Genomic DNA, 19553 nt, shown 5'->3' with positions numbered 1-19553 from the left:
TGCAGAAGGACGACTACCAGCATCTTCTCCAGGTCTTGCGACATGCTGTGGTAGATTTCTCTTATCGGTCATTATCCTTACTTGATATATTGTTCGTCTTATTCATTTGTTATTTTGCTGGCTGCCGGGATCGTCCTGCTGCGATGGAGCCCTGCCACTCCTACGCCGGCTACGCAATTATAAGAACGATCACCAACAGCACTTCGTGCTCAACTGTTCGGAAAGGTCCTGGGAGGGTCAGATTGAGCGCCCGTCAGGCGCGTGCTTATCACTTTGCATGATTCGCACACGATGGAGCCTGGCGAATATCTCACAAACGTATTATCTTCTGTCTGCTCCCCCATCGTTCCATTTAGAGCATTACTGATGTTGCTCAGAATGAATTCGCGTCCATAAAATACGAGTACTTTGAGCTACATAATTTGTCGACCTGGAGCGCTAGAAGAAGCCTTCAGAGAGTGGAGGCAGTATGGAGGCAAGAAGGCAAATTGGCCTACTGTGATCCGTACAGGGACGGTCTTTGGGTCTTTGAGCGGTCCTCAAATCCCGCATCTGATTATCAGGTCAAAGAAGGCGAACTGCTGAGCCCGGGGGTGGTCGAGGTGCAGGGAATCGCGCTTGTGCAGAGAGACCGAGGAATATACGAACCTGCTAGTTTGGCAAGAAGCAAGTCAGCTATTCCGAATGCTGTCAATACACCTACTAGCAGCGCATCGCCTTCTTCGTCCCAGGACAATGCGCTACGAAACACACAGGCTCTAAATGCAAGGTCAACCCAGACCAACGCGCTTCTAAACGTGAATCAAGAGCCACCAACTCCTTCTCCCGGCATAAAATCCGAGCGTACCCCATCCCAAAAGGATGTACACGAATACTTTGTTTCGGCAGTTCTTGGCTCGGTAGCCTACTTGCTTGTTCGAGAATCTGGTCTGGTTCCTCTGAATTCGAGGACATTGATCTTAAATGCTTCCAAATCGTTGCGTCCGTCTCTCTTGAAGAGTGGGAATACATCGTGTAACACAATTGAACTTGCTACCCTGGACGTCAGTCTGACATCCCTTGGGAGTCTCGTGGTCAAAGCCATCACTGATCCTGCACCTGGCCTTCAAGCTTTGGTCAGTAGATCCAGCTTACTGGACTGGGCGGAACAGGTGACTTCGGGTACAGCTTTATGGCTAGCTCCGAGTGGTATCGCTGCTAGGTTTCACAGCCTTCCTGATGAAGACCGTCACCCCAGCACCTCCTCGATCGCGCGACTTCAAGATAGCCCAGGTACACAGAGAAACAGTGGCTTCAATTCGCTGAGTGTCAAGTCCTGGCAGTCAAAGTGTCTAGAGTGGTTGTCAGTCAAGGGACTCGACCCTATTTTACTAGAAGCTGGTGGTTGGGTCTTTGTACAGGTCCACGGAGGACAGTCTCCATACTCTACCTCGGACTATGAAAGTAATCCAATGCTAGAAGACCTGACAGTTGTGCCTTGGCCAGCTTTACTATGTTTCCAGCCTTCGAACTCTCGAAACCTGGATCATGAAAGCCGCAAGGGTACAGACTCTGCTTCGCGTGATCCTATCTCGTTCTCAGAAGAATGGTTTAAGGGTAGAGATGAAAGAGCGTCTGTATCTAATAAGCGATTAAAAGAGAGGCAGATCGCGGAAGCACAATCTAGTGAACAGGCGGCTGTCGATGCTCGAGCGATGCAGTCTCACCTCTACTCGCCGGTGGCGCTTAGAAGAGGGAGTAATGCCGGAGCTATGTACCCAACACCTCCAGATGCTCCTCATCAAATCGTTGGGGCCACACCAACCTTTGACGGAACTGTGTCCACGCCTGGAAACCAACATCCGAATGCTCAGGTCGACACAGGACAGCCACCACAGACCTCAAACGATGTCGACACTGAGATGTGGAGCTCCGGAAAGAAAGAACAAGCACCAGCGACCACTCATTACCACGAGCATGAAGCTGATAATGACAACTTATTTGGTGACTTGGGTGGAGATCTTTTGTTTGGCAATGATATTACTGACGCCGACTTTAGCTTCTTTGATCAACCTGATGAAGTGGGTTTTGATCAGAAGCAAGCATCTCCAACGCCAGTCGGGCCACCAGTCTCGAAAGAAAACATACCATCAGATACTGGACTCGTTGGAGACAACTCGCATGCTGAGCTCTCTCCAAAGCCCGATCTCTCCGAACCCGAACCAAGTCCCGCTGCAGTAGAGAGTAACCAAATCGATTCGATCATGGAGAATGCGGATGGAGCCTTCATTCCAGATACCCCGAAAGATGCACGCATCGACACCTCCACCAAGCTGCCTTCCTCAACAGCCAACGCTCCATTCGATAAGGAAGCTGTGTTCAAGCTTCTTGTTAAAGCACATAGTGATGATCAAGCCCACGGTCAGCCTAGAAGAACGAGTCAATTCAACAAAATTGACTTCGAAACCTCGCTACAGGCTGTCAACGAGAAATATGATAGCAATGGGCTATTCAGTTTCAAGCTTCCAAAGAGTCGACCACATGAAGACTTCTCTCAATTACCACAAACAAAGTATCTCAACGGGAGACGCAAGACTCAAGACCGTACCTCGGAGATGGGGCACATTGCGCGGATACTGATGGAAAGGAGCTCATTAAACCAACCAGCTACGGATGAACCCATGGATTATCTGGTGGATACCAATTTCGCAAGCCCTATATCCGAGCAGGATGATAGCAGCCATACTACAGACAATCCTACCCTCCCACAGAGAGTCGGTATGAAACGGAAGTGGGAAGAAAGCAATGGAGATGAGATAACATCGTCATTCGATGCCTTGGCAATGGACTTGGAACGTTCCGTGAGCACGCCTCAGTCTGCAACCGGGTCTCAACTGCCTCTGCTGGATGCCGATCCTGCAGATTGGTCATTGACAACTTATTTCACGTCAGTTGAACCTGATGTACAGTCAACCATACTTTCAGACCATGAGCGGATAGCAACTGCACAAATTCTTGCTGATCAAGCAGTGTCAGCTACACTCAAGTTTCCTGGGGTTCCTGGCAGTGAGCTTGTCCAACATAAGGCTTCAAGCACCAGAAAGCTCATACAAAAATTGGTTAAGACCACAAAGTGCTGTCTGAAGGAGATCAATCCATGCACGATGCGCGCATTGATAGACATTCAAGGGATACCAGTCCTCAGTCAAGGCCTTCGACTCGCCCAGCGACCGATGCCAAACCCGCGAGGGCCAAATAACGTAGATGGAACAAGGTCAAATAACCCGTTTGCAATCCCTCCTCCACAGCTTGAAATACGAAGATCAGATTCAAAGCTCTCAATCCTCCCGGCTGCTATATCATTCTGGGAGAATTTGGGTTTAGGACCAGCAAAAGGTGCGAAGGATGTCAGTGCTGTATGCATCTGGCCGAGTTTCAGTGGAGTTCAAGCGAATGCAAATACATTTCTGGACCAGATGAGAAGTATCTATGAGTCTTCTCGGCTTGGAAACCACGACAGACTTGTCACGAAAGATCTTCATAATGGTCTGCTGCCATTCGCCGTTGATTTGCAGCAGCAAAACAGGGTGCAACAAATGGCATCACTTAGGGACATGACCGGCAAATTGAGCAAGGTGTTGTCTGCGCTTGCAGTTGAAGAAAAGAATCTCGTCGTGTATTTTGTATACCCTCCGGACAACAATGCGCTTCTGGTACAAATATGCTCTGCCTTTCAACACCTTTTTAATCTGTACAGGAAATCTCTGTCCGAAAAGAAAATCAACGTCAGCAACGAGCTTGTCCTGCAGCTAATTCCACTTGACTTTATTTCGTCCTCGACATCAATTGCGGTGCCTTTACCCTCCCAATACTTCCGTCTCGCATTAGAAGTCTACGATCGATGCGTTGATTTTGCCTCGTCCTCGTCATCACCAGCAATCATGCTTGAACAGCCACTTCCAAGGAACATTGATTTCAAACTGAATGCCAATCCCTCCGCATCACTGCTGCAAGAAAATACCTGCCTGCATGTTGCCTATGCACAGAGTATTGACGATCGATGGATCACTGCTGCTTGGACAGATAATCGAGGTACTCAACAGATGACAGCCTCATATTGTCTGGGTCGGAAGAATGAGCCAATATCAACAGCCTTCTCTGTGATCGCTCATGAAATATGGGAGACGACTCTGGATTTCATTTCCAGCAAGAAGATTCATTGGCGTATAATGATAGCCCGAGTAGGAGTTATGGATCCATCCGAGATAGACTTCTGGACAGGACTTGCTGCGACAGAGTCAGACGCACAGATTAGTATAACACTCATCACAGTCCAGACAGATCCATCGTTGCGTCTCCTTCCTGCACCTGTTACTATTGGCCCGAACGGGAATTCCACGAATTCAAATGTCACTCCAGTATCAACACCTCAAGCGTTTCAACCCTCCGTGGTATCGCCAGATAATGCTCCGACACCGGTACGCGAGAATACTTATTCTGCCGCGGCTGTTGAGGGTCAACCCGAACCAGACAGCGATGCTCGACTCATAGACTATACCGATCAGAATTGGGGAATAGTGTTATCGCACCGATTGAATAATTCCAACTCTTTGATGGAACTCAATCTTGCACTCATCAGTGGATACCTTGTCAAACGTGGTGGAACGAATAGTGACGACCCTCCGATTGTGATGGAAGTTAATGTTGTACATAGTGAAGTTTTGGGAAACCCCCGAACATTCCACGAGTCTCTTCTTAGAGAAATATTAGGTTATTACAGGGGCTTGGGAACTCTAGCCCGAGTCCGGGGCATGGTCGATGCAGTCAGGGACGTTAGGCCCTGGCATATTGCTGCTGCTGAGAAGGCTGTCAAAGCATTATATATGTTAATGTGATCAGAATAATGAATACCGTTAACCACTTAACCTTTTACTAGGCATCGACTCCTTTGTCGATCTCATGTTTTCATCTACGTTGAAGTTTAAACATAGCACAGCATAGGGTGTAGAAGTATCGTACGTTCTACAACCACTTCATTAGCTCCTTGGCTCTACAGTGAGTTTATTTTGGTGTACAGATTGATGACTCGAGCAGTGCCAAGCCATGATCAACAAATTCGCTTAGCCTTGTAAGTCATCATTTGAATTTGGCACTTCCGAGCCGCAACAGAAATCACTCACTATGACAAACATCTGATCATTTATACAGGACGTCAGAATCAGAATAAGTGCCACTCACTTTTTCTTGAAATACGAGAAACAGCTGAACAATCTCTGCTAATACGTCATCGAGCCTGGTTTCGAGATCAGAATCCAGACATCAACTCTAATCCTCAGATTCGGCCCTTCTTGAGGCTCGTGAGCAAAGGACCGAAGACTGCCTCTTGTCAGGTGAGGTTTATGTGTGCAAGTACCTGTAACTACTTGCTTTTGCCATGATCTTCTAAGCACTTTACATCCTTTGCCTCTTCTTTCGACTCGGATCGCCGCGGCTTCCGAGTGAGATTAGTCATCTTGGCAACAAAGTGGCCAAACATCGAACAGTATTTCGACACCGAGCGGATGTATCGGAGTCGTCTTTGACAAGTTCTGTGGGGTACTCCAACTGGAGAGGTAGGGACGCGGGTATGACAGCCCCTAGTCTTACCATGCCTGATGACCTGGTGGAACACCGGTAACGAGCGGCATCGCGAATCAGGGACCATGATGGCCGAGAAAGATCCCAATGGATTGTCAACCCTAGAAAATAGCAGGAATTGGAAAGTGGGATTGGGTCTTGTGGCCGAGAGAAATCTTTCCATGCCTAGTTGTGGCATGAGGTGACTCGCAGGATGAAAACTTTAAAGAGCTGCCTAGTCCTCATGTCTTTGGCTTTGGCTTCTCATGTACGGACTTTCTCCTTTCATCAGTATTTGGGATATCATCATGGGAAAATTGTCAAAATATACGGGCCAACTGCCCTTTGGGCGTGGGAAGCAAGGCTCTCCAAATGATACAGAGGGTTCGCATCACGAGAAGCAACAGAAATATGTTGGTCCTTACGAGAACACTCCTATTCCCCGCGTCACCATCCACTCCTTCATTATGGGTGTATTTGTGTCTATGGGAGGCTTTATTTTCGGCTATGATACTGGACAAATCTCTGGATTTCTTGGCATGGCAGAGTTTCAACAGCGATTCGGTCAACGCCACTCAGATGGCACCTATTATTTCAGTAACGTCCGATCAGGTTTAATCGTTGCCTTGGTGAGTCAATCGAATCAGTTCTGTGGTATCACTCTAATTCTTCATAGCTTTCAATTGGTACTTTGATGGGCGCACTCATTGGAGGACCTGTTGCGGATCGCATCGGGCGAAAATGGTCTATTTTCGCATGGTGTTTGATGCTACACGTCGGGTTGATAGTTCAGATGACTTCTGCAAACCACAAGTGGTATCAAAGTACGTTCGGCTTCTCAGTTTTCAGATAGTCACTAATGTATGTAGTCGTCGTGGGAAGATGGATCGCGGGTCTAGGTGTTGGGGCCTTGTCACTGCTAGTCCCCATGTACCAAAGTGAGAGTGCTCCAAAGCAGATTCGAGGTGCTCTGATCAGGTTAGTGTCTCGTGAAGTAGGCTTGATCATATTCTAATTTTGCTTCAGTACCTACCAACTTTTCATTACCCTTGGAATTTTCGTTGCCAACTGCATCAACTTTGGCACTGAAAAGAAGACCAGTACCGCCTCTTGGAGAATTCCAATGGGCATTTCCTTCGTTTGGGTCGCAATTCTAGGCTTCGGCATCATTTTCTTCCCAGAAAGTCCTCGTTACGACTACCGCCACGGACGTGTTGACCAAGCGAAACGCACTATGATTAAGCTCTATGGCGTTCCTGATAACCATCGCGTCGTTGCAGAAGAGTTGGCAGAAATCAAGGAGAAGCATGATGAGGAACTATTGCATGCGAACCAGAAGTGGTGGGAGATCTTCACTGCCCCGAGAATGCCATACCGACTTGCTTTGGGAATTACGTTACAAGCACTGCAGCAACTCACAGGTGCCAACTACTTCTTTTACTAGTAAGTGCAATGACTGCCATCTGCCTTGAAAAAGATCTGACAGTTCTTTTAGTGGTACAGTAATCTTCAAGTCGACTGGTATCAACAACTCCTATGTCACGCAAATGATCTTGGGTGGAGTCAATTTCGGCACAACTTTCTTGGGTCTCTACGTAGTAGAACACTTCGGTCGTCGCAAGTCCCTCATATTTGGCGCCTGCTGGATGTTCGTCTGCTTCATGACCTTTGCATCTGTCGGCCACTTCGCACTGGATCGGAATGTGCCGCAGAACACCCCGCATGCAGGTAAGGCTATGATTGTCTTTGCTTGTTTCTTCATCCTTGGATTCGCATCAACATGGGGTCCAATCATTTGGACAATCTGTGCAGAGCTCTACCCCTCCCGTTATCGATCAACGGCAATGGGAATGTCGACTGCCTCGAATTGGTTCTGGAATTTCTTGCTGGCATTCTTCACTCCGTTTATTGTTGGTGATATCGATTTCCGCTATGGATATATATTTGCCGGCTGCCTGTTCTTGTGTGCTGCAACGGTATATTTCTTCGTCATAGAAGGTCAAGGTAAGATCAACCCTATACGGTTGCATGGAAATGCGTGCTTGACAAAAGAGGTTCTTGCTGACTTCAAGCAGGGCGTACCTTGGAAGAAATTGACACCATGTATATCTTGCACGTAGATCCGCGAAAGAGTACACAATGGATAGCACCACCACCAGAAGAGCTTATCACGACGGAAAGAATTGCTCGGGGAGAGGTTGCTGGTACAGGTGCCGACTTGGAAGCAAGTGCCAGTGCAAGAGCCCGAGCTAAGGAGACAGCACCTGGTAATTACCTTCAGTATTTGGCATCATCCGAGAATCCGCTGACATTCATGTAGGTGGTACTACAGACCACGCAGAATAGAACAACGTGACTCCGGCAGACTTCGAGTACCTCAAGATTGGAGACATATTCGCATCAACCTTTCAAATCTCTGATCGATCGTGCTTGAAAACACTTAGGTGGAAATTGCTCTCGCTGTCAAAATCTCATCTGAAAACGAACAATCTATTTTTATGTTGTCTGAACTATTGGGCTGAAACGCGGGATAGGGAGCGGAATTACGTTGTATCTTATATGTTTAATGATTATTAATGAAGTAGTGTGTCACACCATATGATATTGGCAAACCTTTGTAACTCGTCTCGTGTTTCCATCCCCATTGCGACTTGGGCATCTGGTAACGGATAACGGATATTTCACCTAGGAGCATTCTAGCTACTAAGCTATCTGTAGCATAATCAATTGTGGAATTGCTCACCCCTAGAGAAATCTACTTTAAACCAGCGAGTGCGAAGACTGTGAGATTGTCTAAATGAGCGTGGAGCGACGAAGAGGTTGGAAAATATGAAGACGAGCAAGAGGTCACTTTCGAAGAGTTGCAAAGATGAAAAGGGGGGTACGAGAGTTGAAGAGGTTGTAGAAACTTCATGGACTTTTTTTTATTCAGATTTCGATTTAGAAAACAAAGAATCGCCGTGTGGAAATGCCGAAGAATTTCGGTGTCCACCAGGATCCGGGGCTCCGCAACTCCATACCCCATTCTCCACTTATATGAACCGTACCGTAAGACTCTCGTTCGATAGGAAGAACACTTCCAGGTCCAGACCGTCTTCCAAATTCCCTCGTATCGACAAGCAACTCCGAATGGAGTCTCTATTTCTAATTGTCACAAGACGCTCAAACGACTGCTCTCGCGCAAGCTGTCATGACCTCATTATTCAACGGTTGGATCATGCCCCTCAGCCGCGACGCCATTTAATCCAGCTATTTTTGTCATGGGCATCGCTGAGAAGCATTGAGGAGTCAAATTAATTTCAAACGTCCGTTCGAAAGTTATTCTCCATTTGAAAGTAGAAAGTTGTTAGTGCCCCTTTCATTCAACAATGTTGACCTGGGGATGACCACATGCAACCTTATGCACGACAACCTTCAAGCTTCCTCCTAGAACATCTCACACGCCGACGTGAAGCAACTTTAGGCATTAATATCAACGGCGACACATCTCGATATCTTAACGCCGCAACGACCGTCATCTAGCCTCGGCCCAACTCAGTCTCATCCCATCTCATTGGCCACCCCCTCCTCTCCTAAAGCCACCTCGCAGATCTCCCCGCACCATTATGGTGCTGACGTCGAGTGCCGCTAATCTTGATGTGTTCTGAACCACGAAATCAAATCAATTACCAGTTCAAGACCGGTTTGGGTGCGAATACATGGCAGTCATTGGCTACATCGGAGCGAATTGAAGCAGACGCGTTGAGACTAACGAAAAGGATGAAGGTTTCCGCTGTTCCGAAGATATGTTTCGGGCGATTGTAGACTGATGTAGATCGGACACTCGAGACGATTTAGAAGACTTTGACAGACTTCTGGATCTTTGGGTATAAGGTTTTGACTGCTTTTGTGACATGATCTTCCCGTGAAGATGCTTCGGCATAAAGAAGATATTGATTTCTGATTGACCGTTATAATTCACTGTCTTACCTTTCAAGAACTCACCTTGTTCGGAGCTGGGATTCGACAAGGAGAGCCTGGAAAAAGCCCGATTTGCACAGCCCGCCCCTGGTATTCTTTTTTGTGCCACTTGCCTATAGCGAAAGAAGCTATCTGGTCCACTTCGTGCATTGTGGGAGCTCCAGGTTTTTAGCACCCCGGCCGAACCGCATCTGTTCCCATAAATGGCCACTCTCCCACACGAAAGTAATCATTCAAGTCTTGTCAGACACGGACCAATTCAGTAATCTATCGTCCCAAGTCCAAGGTCCCGGAATCTTAGATCGAATCGAATCGGATCAAACACCGCAAGCACGGCCAGAATGTCGTCGGCTCACGTTGAAAATGCGGCTCACACAACGGGTTATGAAGCCCAACGCCTCCATACCCATGATATGGAAATTGGTGTGACGGAAGCAGTTCAAAAGCATGTTTCAAGACACGTTGTCCCACCCAAGCCAATTTCGCAACGAAAACTCGACTTTGAACACTCCCGTCCAAGATGGTTGAGAGAGATGGCAGCCGAAGCGATTGGAGTCTTCTTTTACGTGTATCCTGGAATCGCGTCCCAAGCAAGCTTTTTCCTCAACGGCACTGAACCAGTCTTCGGTTCTCTTTTCCAAATTGGTTGGGCGTATGCAATTGGTATTGCTTTTGCAATCATTACCTGTGGTAGCACTTCTGGTGGTCACTTCAATCCAGCCATCACCATCTGTTTTGCAGTCTGGCAAGGGTATGTTCAAAGGCACCGCTAGTTGATATCTGCTGACGCGAGTTCTTAGCTTTCCTTGGTCGAAGGTTCCTCGCTATATCTTCGCTCAGATCTTTGGCTCCTTTCTCGCTGGGCTTCTTCTTGTTGGACAATACTATCCACAACTTTCGGCACTTGCCGCGGAACTCAGAGCAAAGGGTGTGAGCCCGAATTCACTGGGAGGACCGGGAAGTGTGCTCTGTAGTTTTCCAGGTCCGACCCAAACCAATTATGGCTACCTGTTCTTCATCGAATTCTTCGTTGATAGCTTCATCGGGTGAGTTGTAAACTCCTAATAAGCAGTATGAAATTGTGCTGATAACTTGAAGTATTGTGATCTGGTCTGTTCTCGACCCAGCCAATCCATTCATCGTACCTGCGTCTGCACCCTTTGTTATCGGACTCGCATACGCCAACATGGTCTGGGGATTTGCCAACGTGACAATCTCAACGAACTTGGCCCGTGATCTTGGAACCCGAATTGTGGCAGCAATATTTTATGGTGGTGATGCATTCGGCGACTATTCTGCCATCTCCATCCTAGTCAATGTACCTGCTACGCTTTTCGCTACTCTTGTATACGAGATCATCCTCAGAGATAGCTTTGCTATCATTGCTAAAGGCCACAATGTGCACGAAGAGTGAGTTGACCAATCAACAAAGCCTCTATGTCTTTCACTCGAAGAAACAACAGCTAATAGTTCGTAGGGGCGAGGAAGGTCTGACGCACCACTTGACGAAAACTGGTACTTTGGATGGTACTTTCGAGCAAGGAATGGGTGGTAATATCGCGAGAGGAGGTGAAACAAGCACAGAGAGTTATAACCATAAGCAGGGAGAAGTGTCCCCAGTCTGAAAGTGCAAGAAGAAGTGGATCGAAGAGGGAAGGAGATGCTGCAAAGCAATTCTAAATGAAAGTTGTATAGCATGCAAGCGAAATTTGACACTGCTGGCCCTTTGCCTCAATAAACTACACGTTTCAACTTGATATGCCTTTGTTTTATGGTGGCCAATGCCATCGAGTGTTATGCTTTGTACAAGCTTCAAAGAATCTTAAGAGTTTTATGTACAAGAAGCTAAAAGGATAATCTTCGGCAAAGCCACGTCTCTTCCTAGCAAAATTTCATTTTCACGCTAGTTATTGACCGCTCTATTCTGCCGCGATGCAAAGAATTCCCCGCGTCTCAGAAGCAATCCAGGAACAACCCAGGTCACTTCACAATGGGAACTCACTCACCGCTGCTGGATTGAGTCAAGAGCTTTTTCGCTCTTTTCGCATATCTGCTTGCGCCATTCTGCTTTTCGTGCCTTTAATTTGATACCATGTCGTCGTTGCAGCAGCCTGTAGGGGCAGAAGCCGATCCTGAGTCTCCTGTCGATGATTATATGCCTACTTTCTTTATCGGTCATCATGAGTCGAAACGACCTCTGCCTGTTACAGACAAAGTTCTGCGACAGGCGCAAGATGTTGGTGTAAGTATTTTCTGGACCTTAGGAGCTTGTTGGCTAATCTGGAATAGTATGATATGCTCACGAGTCCCATTACGAGCCCTCACTTCCATACTCGAGTTCTCACTTTGATCTCCAGCTACCTCTCTGCAGTGGCACTCGTTGAAGACTCGGACGATTCGATTAAAAATATACCACCTGCTCCGATCATCCCTCCGCTCGATCCAGTGGACACACCTTTGACACCTGGAGACACTGTTGGTCAAATCATTGCACACTCTAGTCCATGGATCGATCTATGCTCTGTCGATCCTTTAATAGCCAACATCTCTCGCCAGGTACTCAATATTGAGATAGCCTACGCATCGTTCTGTGGAGTTGGGAACATTATTATACCAGGGCCAAGATCATATACCAGTGGATCAACGTCCAATGACGGCCTTATACAGTATGCTCGCGCCATTCAAGAAGCTTTGACTATCGCCCCCTATCTTCAAATGGCTATTCATATTCCGATGTATGGCAATGAAGAAGCTAAAGACCTGACGGGAGATCTCAAACCATTTGCCAAAAACTACGAGTCAACGAACAAGGAGAAGGACATTGATCTTTTTGAAACTTGGGATGCGTGGAATTTGATCAGGACTGTATGTAAATACAACTCGAGACTTTCAGTAGGTAAGCAAAAAATACAACCACTTATGTTGCGATTTTCTCTATGCCTGTGATATACCGCTACTTACCGAGCTGAGACCCTTCGGAGCAAATTATTTACCTCTGAAGGTACTGTTCCCGCTCATCCACAACTGTCAAGTCATGAACTTCAGGCTAACGAAAATATTGCAGCACTTGCCCTACCTCGTCGATTGCCTATTGAATCCCTGCAGGCCAGATGGTTTGCTGAGCCCTTACGACTCCTGTCATTCACGCCTTCAACATTCCTCAAGAATTCGGGGGGTCATCCTGTGTTGGGCAAGAGCCATCAAGCCCTCATAACTCGCTATATGCGACTAAAGCAGCCTCCATGGCTTCTGCTCCGAGATGTTGGACCTATCCCTGGGCTCGACGATCCAATGGCGCTGAATCCTACAGCCGATGGTTTCCCATCCCCAAGCGTTGTTATCGATGCATCAAGATCTGTTTCCCCAACGCCTGCAGAGGCAGCTGAGATTAAGTTGAAGGATACTCATAAATCAAAGCACAAGCTATACAAAGATGCTGCAGCTCATTTGATATATCTTCGGTACCTTCAAAGAAATCAACCAGCCAGGACTTCAATTGAGAAATTTGGTTCGGGCTATCAAGATTATTTGCAATCTCCGTTGCAACCTCTCACCGATAATCTCGAGTCCGTTACATATGAAGTGTTTGAAAAGGATCCTGTAAAGTATGACTGGTATGAGAGAGCGATCGCACAAGCTTTGTCGGACTGGGCTCAGCACGGCAAACCTACATCAAGTTCAAGTGGTGCAGTAGTCATCGCTGTGTGTGGATCGGGAAGAGGACCCCTTGTCACTCGAGCTCTCCAAGCCAGTGAGACGACTGGAGTGGCAGTTGAGATTTGGGCAGTGGAAAAGAACCCCAATGCCTACGTATTACTTCAACGACACAATGAAGAGGATTGGGGTCGAGTGGTAAATGTTGTCAAAAGCGATATGCGGGCTTGGAAAGGACCGCTTCGGAGTGCAGTCTCTCACATCGGACAAGCAATCACTACAAGCGGTACCGAGCCAGTATCACAATACGGCAAAGTTGACATCATTGTGTCTGAGTTGCTTGGTTCATTCGCTGATAACGAGCTTTCACCCGAATGTCTGGATGGTGTGCAGCATGTCTTGGCCCCGCAATTTGGCATTTCTATTCCGAGCTCTTACACAGCACATTTGACTCCTATAATGGCTCCACAGCTCCATGCGGATATCTCACGCCGTTCTTTGACAGATCCAACTGCTACAGAGACACCTTATGTAGTTATGCTTCATGCTATCGACTACCTAGCAAACTCTGTGCCCGAGCATCCTCGAATTCAACAGGCATGGGAATTTGTTCACCCTCTTCCCGCCTCTACTCTTGCAATTGCCGAAGCTAGAAGAAGCGGGGGTGTCAGCGGTGGAGGAGGTGGTAGCATGTCTGGAGGAGACGGTGCAAATGAGCATAACACTCGCTCGGCTAGACTGAGATTCGTGTGCAAAGACCGAGGTGTAGTTAACGGCCTGGCTGGCTACTTCGAAACTGTGCTCTATGATGGAGGAGAAGCAGGCAAAGTCGAACTGAGCACGAGACCAGACAACATGGCTGCAAAGAGCAAGGATATGATATCTTGGTTCCCGATATTCTTTCCTCTGAAGGTATGTCACTGCAACCGATTAATGGCAGAGCTGTTCAACGTTAATTTCAAAATGCAGAACCCTCTTTACTTTCCTGATGATTCCGAACTAGAAGTCAGTATTTGGAGACAAACAGATGACAGAAAGGTCTGGTATGAATGGTTGGTCGAAGCCTACGTAATGGTTGGTCCCGACAAGCGGATGAGACTCGGATGGAGTGAAATGGGTACTAGCCGCAAAGTTGGCTGTCTGATGTAGATATCTTCACTTAAGACGGATTCCCAAGCGTTGGTCTTCATCTTTGCATTTTCACTGCTTGCCATAAACAGGGAAGCTAGATACTGTCTCTTGGTATCAAAATCCATTCCGCCGTGATGCCTTGACAATTCGAAAACGTGAACGCCTTGCCCTCGATGTACCAGTGAACTTTTTGGTTGGAGACCAACGATGCGTATTTGTCTCCCAGCGTATTGCCAATCTTGCAGATAACACAGCCAGCCTCCCACGAATGTCTTGTCCCTATGACTCCTTTCTTAACCTCAACCATCCATCTTCGTATCTCCATTCCCGTTGTTTTGATTTGCGCCTTGGATCCATAATACATTATTGCACCTATTCTCAAAATCAGCCTATCTCCTCCACATATGAACATCCGCAGAGAGAGAACACACCGTATCAGAACTTGTCCCAGAACACTCGTCATCTCTTGGTCAATCCATTCCTCTGCGCCAGAAAGCTGGATGTTCATGTAGCTGTCGATGCTCACGAGACGGCCCTTGTACTCGGTTTGGCCCCATTTCAGTCGGATGACAACTTCCTCGTTGACCCTGTGCACATGAGATATCAGTATATGCCCTCAAACTGCTTTGAGAAGAGTCGATGTGACTGATAGGAAGTTTGCGACAACGTACAGGTTTTGCAGCATCGGCCGCGGGTTGATGGGCATGAACTGTAGGATTTCGATTAGCATAGAACACGTAGAAACATTCTAAATGGGGAGCTCTTACGCTGGCCATCTTGTCTATGGAGAAAGGACTTTTGGTGGAGAGTTACGGGAGATTGCTGGGCTTTTGAAATATTGAGGCTGCGAAGCTTCTGTGATGGATTTGTTTGGTGGTGCTGCTTTTGGGGCGTTTTGGAGCTAGTGGAATGCGAGGCTGGAGCTTGAGGGAAGGCTGACAACACTCTCGATATTCATTGATTATTTTTATTTTACTTCACTTCATTTAAATCTTCCTTTTAGCGCTGTCTATTGTTCTTGAGTGAACAAGTCAGGATCAGATGTTGTCATTGCATCATTAGTTAAGCGTAATACGTAGCTATCTGAATGGAATTTCGCTGAACGCAATTCGTTTATAATTGCTCAGTTTCTTCTGATCTCCCACTTCATGTCCTTGATACTGACTTCATCTCCTGCTTTCTCATCGTAGTCAAACCAGTCTCCTTCGCTAAGGTCAATAGCTGTGAACTTGGTACCAGATTCTAGCCCAGTTGCAAGCCATTCTCCCTACAGTAAATTAGACTAGTTTCTCAAGGATTTATGGCAATGCTATGTACTTCTGGATGGAACTCGGTGAATTCTAGTCCTCGACAATCAATTTCAAGAATCTTCTGCCGAGTCGGAGGAGACGCTTGTTGATATGCAATAGGAGCTGCTTTGATCGTCGCAGATGACTCTCTCTACAATCTATTCAGCCAACTCTCTTTCAACTATACATGAGCTCAAATGTAAAGGAACTGTTACCTTGCAAAACTGGCACTTCCAAACGAAGTTTGCCTCTCCTCGACTACCGCTCATCTCATTTTGCTCCTTCATGTGATATCAGCGCCGTGTCAGTCAGAATTGCTAAATATACTTACAAAACGGCTCACGGAGACGTTGTTTGAGTGGTTTTCACGGCAGGAAGTGCATTGCACCTTGAAGGTATACCAGAATGGGTTGTCCGCAGTATCGTCTGGCCTCAACTCAGTCACACTGTAAAGCCATCAGCAGAGTTTCGAATAGCTGATATATGCAATATACCCCGACAAGTCTGCCGTTAGAGTGAGAGACAGCATCTGAGATATGTTGTTTGATTTGTTGTTCTTGCTAAACCTTTCAAAAGCATGAGGTGGTGGGGTTGTTCGAGGGGCAGATAGTCGGCTACAAAAGCAGCAAGAAATCTTGATGCTTGGCCGAGCTCCGAACATTCGACATCGTCTGATAATTTGACTTGCTCATTTCACCAAAGAACTGCAATCAAGCCTCCACCACAGTCGATTGAGTTATCCCCGAGATGCTGGGAACAATCTAACGACCTTCGGTATGCTACGATAATGCAACTTCTCTGGTCTCGCGCTGCGCAGGCCAGGTCGTCATGTCGATGTAGCTCATGTCTACACACGGCAACGACTCTAGCTCGAAGAACCACCACCGCAGCCAGCAAACGTCGTCTGAAGATCAGTGATGTATTCACGGCATGTTACTCGACTATTCTCGCCACTGCAGCCTTCGCAGACGCGAAAGTGAAGGAAGAAAGAAGGAAAGAATGGGACAGGTTGATCGAGGAAGTCAAAACACCTTCGAAGCGTGGGAAGAACGCCGGTAAAGGCCTAGATGGAGATTCAAAACCGGAGATAGACGATTGGGAAGTCCAGAAATCCCATGGATCCACAATCGAAGTGGCTGAAGTTCCCTTCTCGTCATACAAACCAGTTAAAGACCTCTCTTCAACAACGAGATACAGCCCCTTACAAGACCACAGTCTCGATGCATGGGGTCTTCCTCCGCGAACCAAGGTGCCGCCAGTGGGCGAGAAACTGCAGTCTCTGGACTGGAAACTTAGAAACTCCACAGCTGAACGTATCGTCGCCAGAGATGTTGACTCTATCCACCAATCTGGGCTCGATCGTGAAGGGCAATTCATTGATGATATGTTCGACGCGGACCTATGGAATCGGGAGCCCAGGACACCGCTACATATCGAAAAGTATGAGGAAATGGTTATGAATCTAGTCAACAAGATACTACAGGAATCAAAAGTATTCTCAAGCTCTATTCAACCAGAAGGGTATAGAGCTTTGAAGATTCAGCAGCAGCTGTCCGAAATGGCTCAACGATTCGTCGCTCTCGACATTGGCGTATCTCGTGTTCCTACCTTCAATTATGACGATATCGATGCTGTCAATGATCAACGCAAAATGCTTCATCATTCTATCTGGGCCTTGTGTTTTTCAGCATCTAGACGTCAGACGGATATTAATGTCACTGTTGCGAAGATATGCTACAACCTGCTCATCTCTACAGCCCCACCCAGCATTACGACGTACAACATTCTTTTGAACGAGTTTTTGAATTTGAAGAGATTGGATCTGGCCCAAATTGTTGTAGACTCTTTCTTCCACGAGAGCAGGTTCAAGCCGAACAAGAGAACTATACGACTTATATTGGACCATTATAGAGCCAAGTCTGACTTCGAAGGATTTCATGATGTCATTCAACGAATGAGAGGCACGAAAGGAGATATGCGGATTCACATGAGACAGCTATTCTTTTTATCCGAGTTTCCGGTGAAAACGTGGGCACTTAACAACAACGTCATCCATCGAAATGGATTCTTGAGGCAGAAAGCACCGCGATCCCGTCCTGTCTTCAATTCGCTCATCCTAGGTTCCCTCGAGTTCCAGAGTATCAGAGGAGCAGTCCGCTACGCTCGTGCTGCGCTTCGTGAAGGGCACGCGATTTCTGCCGAGACCCTTTGTGCTGTTATAAAGCGTATTGTCGACAAATTAGATGCTTATGCTGGTTTGTCCTTGCTCAGAGCCATCCTGGCACAATGGGAAGACGGATCAATAGTCGCAATAACCGTTTACTCCAAGGACCTTCGTTATCAGATCAACCAACTACTTCTCCTCTGTAGCATCAACCCAACCAAGCCATCGTCTCGAACGCTACCACCCCGCGTGTCCTCCACGGCAATATCGAATCTGCTATGGCGGATGCAGCTTGGCACTATTGCAGATGCCATAGAGCGTTCTGCTAACTTCCTCTTGCAACTAGACGCTTGCCTTGGTATGAGTGGGTTGGACTTTTCATACACAGAAATCCAACCGTACTGTGCAACTCAAGACACAGCACCTCAGCGGCTTGAATGGGCTGCGCAAATAAGTCGGAAGTACACTCGTATTGAGAAGGCCCGTCGCAACAGGACAAAGCAAGCCGAACGACAAGGTTGGCGATTCAGACTGCAAGTGTTGGAGAAAATGGTCGATGAGGCTCCAAAGTCCATGCTCCCCCTTGAGGCTGAGATACTTGAGATGCATGTCGTGACTAGGAAAATCGAACTGCAGTCTCTCCTAGTTAAAACAATACCAATGGATCTAAGCGCAGCTGAGAAGTATGTACGTGCTTTGACAACAAGCTCCGCTCGACCACCTCTCTCCGCAGAATATCCTATGTTTCAAGTTAGCAAATCCCAAAATCTTGTCCAGGACCCAATCTCTTATTTGGAGACAAAGCTATTCAACAGCACAGAAACTGAATGGCATCGAAGACTCATGCGAGAGCTACACACGACGGACAGCCCTAGCCGTCGTAAGGCACTTACAATGCAACGAATCGAGCACATACGACATTTACTGGATAGATATCTTGACCCAGAGGCTGGGCAGCACGTGATGGCATTAAGATCGACCGTGCAAAAGGAACCTGAAGAGCTAGCAAACCCAGATTCGAAATCAACGCAATGGCCCTCGAAGAAGAGACTGCCAGGAGAAACCAGGATTGACCACGACGGACGCAGAAGGCAAGAACGATTACAAGAGGCAAAACAATCTTCGCGTACGCAGCATGAGAGCGATAAGAAACAAGCCGCTACTCAAGTTCTGTCTTTGGAAGATGAGCAAACTTCTGTGCCTACGGTAGGACTGGAAGAACGGAAGACATCGTTGCCACCTGCCGGCCTTCTTCCATTGGATCCATTCTCCAAGAGGATCGACTTAGCCGTGGGCTGAAGAGACCACAGTACTTTGTACATATAGGATACAAACATGATGTAGATAGAGGCATCCGAGCATAAGCATGAAAACGGCGTTATGGTCTGAAGCATTTTTGCAATGAACAACAGCATCAGGGGAGCAACAGCAGTGAGAGCTGAGCTGAGTACAGATAGTATATAAATGATCAAGTATATACCTCGAACAACCTAGTAATCACAGACATTCCTCGAAGTGAATTGCTCTCATCGAAGTTACACAAACACTGTCTTTGAATGTCCTAAAAAAGACCACAACATTTACATCATAGACAAACTCAACCACTCCGTGTAGGCTATATAAATGCCCAAGCACGATCATCATGTTCCAACAACAGTCCGCTTCCCAACCACAACTTCTCCAGGGCACAAACCTCGATAAAAACAATTATGTGCATCTACTGGTATCCCAAATACGCAGAATGCAAACACATCACCGAA

The 19553-nt window shown here is 47.1% G+C and overlaps 6 protein-coding genes across 6 annotated transcripts; 5 read left to right on the top strand and 1 right to left on the bottom strand.

The window, feature by feature from the left end:
• Nucleotides 1-50: 50 nt before the first annotated feature.
• On the top strand, nucleotides 51-4874 carry LY89DRAFT_635345 (uncharacterized protein; the record flags this gene model as incomplete). The annotated part of the gene is made up of 2 exons (XM_018211441.1): nucleotides 51-330; nucleotides 378-4874. The coding sequence occupies exons 1-2, from the start codon at nucleotides 292-294 to the stop codon at nucleotides 4872-4874; spliced, it is 4536 nt and encodes a 1511-aa protein (XP_018077497.1). The 5' UTR covers nucleotides 51-291.
• Nucleotides 4875-5903: 1029 nt separating this feature from the next.
• On the top strand, nucleotides 5904-7915 carry LY89DRAFT_693406 (uncharacterized protein; the record flags this gene model as incomplete). Its single annotated transcript, XM_018216632.1, has 6 exons — nucleotides 5904-6224; nucleotides 6272-6419; nucleotides 6465-6573; nucleotides 6622-7038; nucleotides 7091-7599; nucleotides 7671-7915. 6 exons carry the CDS (start codon nucleotides 5904-5906, stop codon nucleotides 7913-7915), a joined length of 1749 nt encoding a protein of 582 aa, XP_018077496.1.
• A 2053-nt stretch (nucleotides 7916-9968) lies between these two features.
• Nucleotides 9969-10969, top strand: LY89DRAFT_693405 (aquaporin-like protein; the record flags this gene model as incomplete). Its single annotated transcript, XM_018216631.1, has 3 exons — nucleotides 9969-10306; nucleotides 10356-10601; nucleotides 10654-10969. 3 exons carry the CDS (start codon nucleotides 9969-9971, stop codon nucleotides 10967-10969), a joined length of 900 nt encoding a protein of 299 aa, XP_018077495.1.
• Nucleotides 10970-11521: 552 nt separating this feature from the next.
• LY89DRAFT_679945 (Skb1 methyltransferase) lies at nucleotides 11522-14358 on the top strand (the record flags this gene model as incomplete). Its single annotated transcript, XM_018213974.1, has 4 exons — nucleotides 11522-11797; nucleotides 11845-12451; nucleotides 12620-14121; nucleotides 14179-14358. The coding sequence occupies exons 1-4, from the start codon at nucleotides 11648-11650 to the stop codon at nucleotides 14356-14358; spliced, it is 2439 nt and encodes an 812-aa protein (XP_018077494.1). The 5' UTR covers nucleotides 11522-11647.
• On the bottom strand, nucleotides 14280-16212 carry LY89DRAFT_635329 (LSM-domain-containing protein). Its single transcript, XM_018211440.1, has 8 exons — nucleotides 16124-16212; nucleotides 15961-16075; nucleotides 15845-15910; nucleotides 15658-15780; nucleotides 15506-15607; nucleotides 15012-15049; nucleotides 14772-14927; nucleotides 14280-14712 (listed from the first exon to the last, which is right to left on the bottom strand). The coding sequence occupies exons 1-8, from the start codon at nucleotides 16156-16158 to the stop codon at nucleotides 14640-14642; spliced, it is 708 nt and encodes a 235-aa protein (XP_018077493.1). The 5' UTR covers nucleotides 16159-16212; the 3' UTR covers nucleotides 14280-14639.
• An 85-nt stretch (nucleotides 16213-16297) lies between these two features.
• On the top strand, nucleotides 16298-19287 carry LY89DRAFT_713660 (uncharacterized protein). The gene has a single exon (XM_018218068.1). It carries the CDS (start codon nucleotides 16417-16419, stop codon nucleotides 19090-19092), a length of 2676 nt encoding a protein of 891 aa, XP_018077492.1. The 5' UTR covers nucleotides 16298-16416; the 3' UTR covers nucleotides 19093-19287.
• Nucleotides 19288-19553: the final 266 nt, after the last annotated feature.

The sequence above is a fragment of the Mollisia scopiformis genome (assembly GCF_001500285.1).
Source record: "Mollisia scopiformis unplaced genomic scaffold LY89scaffold_2, whole genome shotgun sequence".
Taxonomy (NCBI): Eukaryota; Fungi; Ascomycota; class Leotiomycetes; order Helotiales; family Mollisiaceae; genus Mollisia; species Mollisia scopiformis.
Note: the sequence above shows the minus strand (reverse complement) of the source record. Positions and strands in the feature narration are given on the sequence as shown.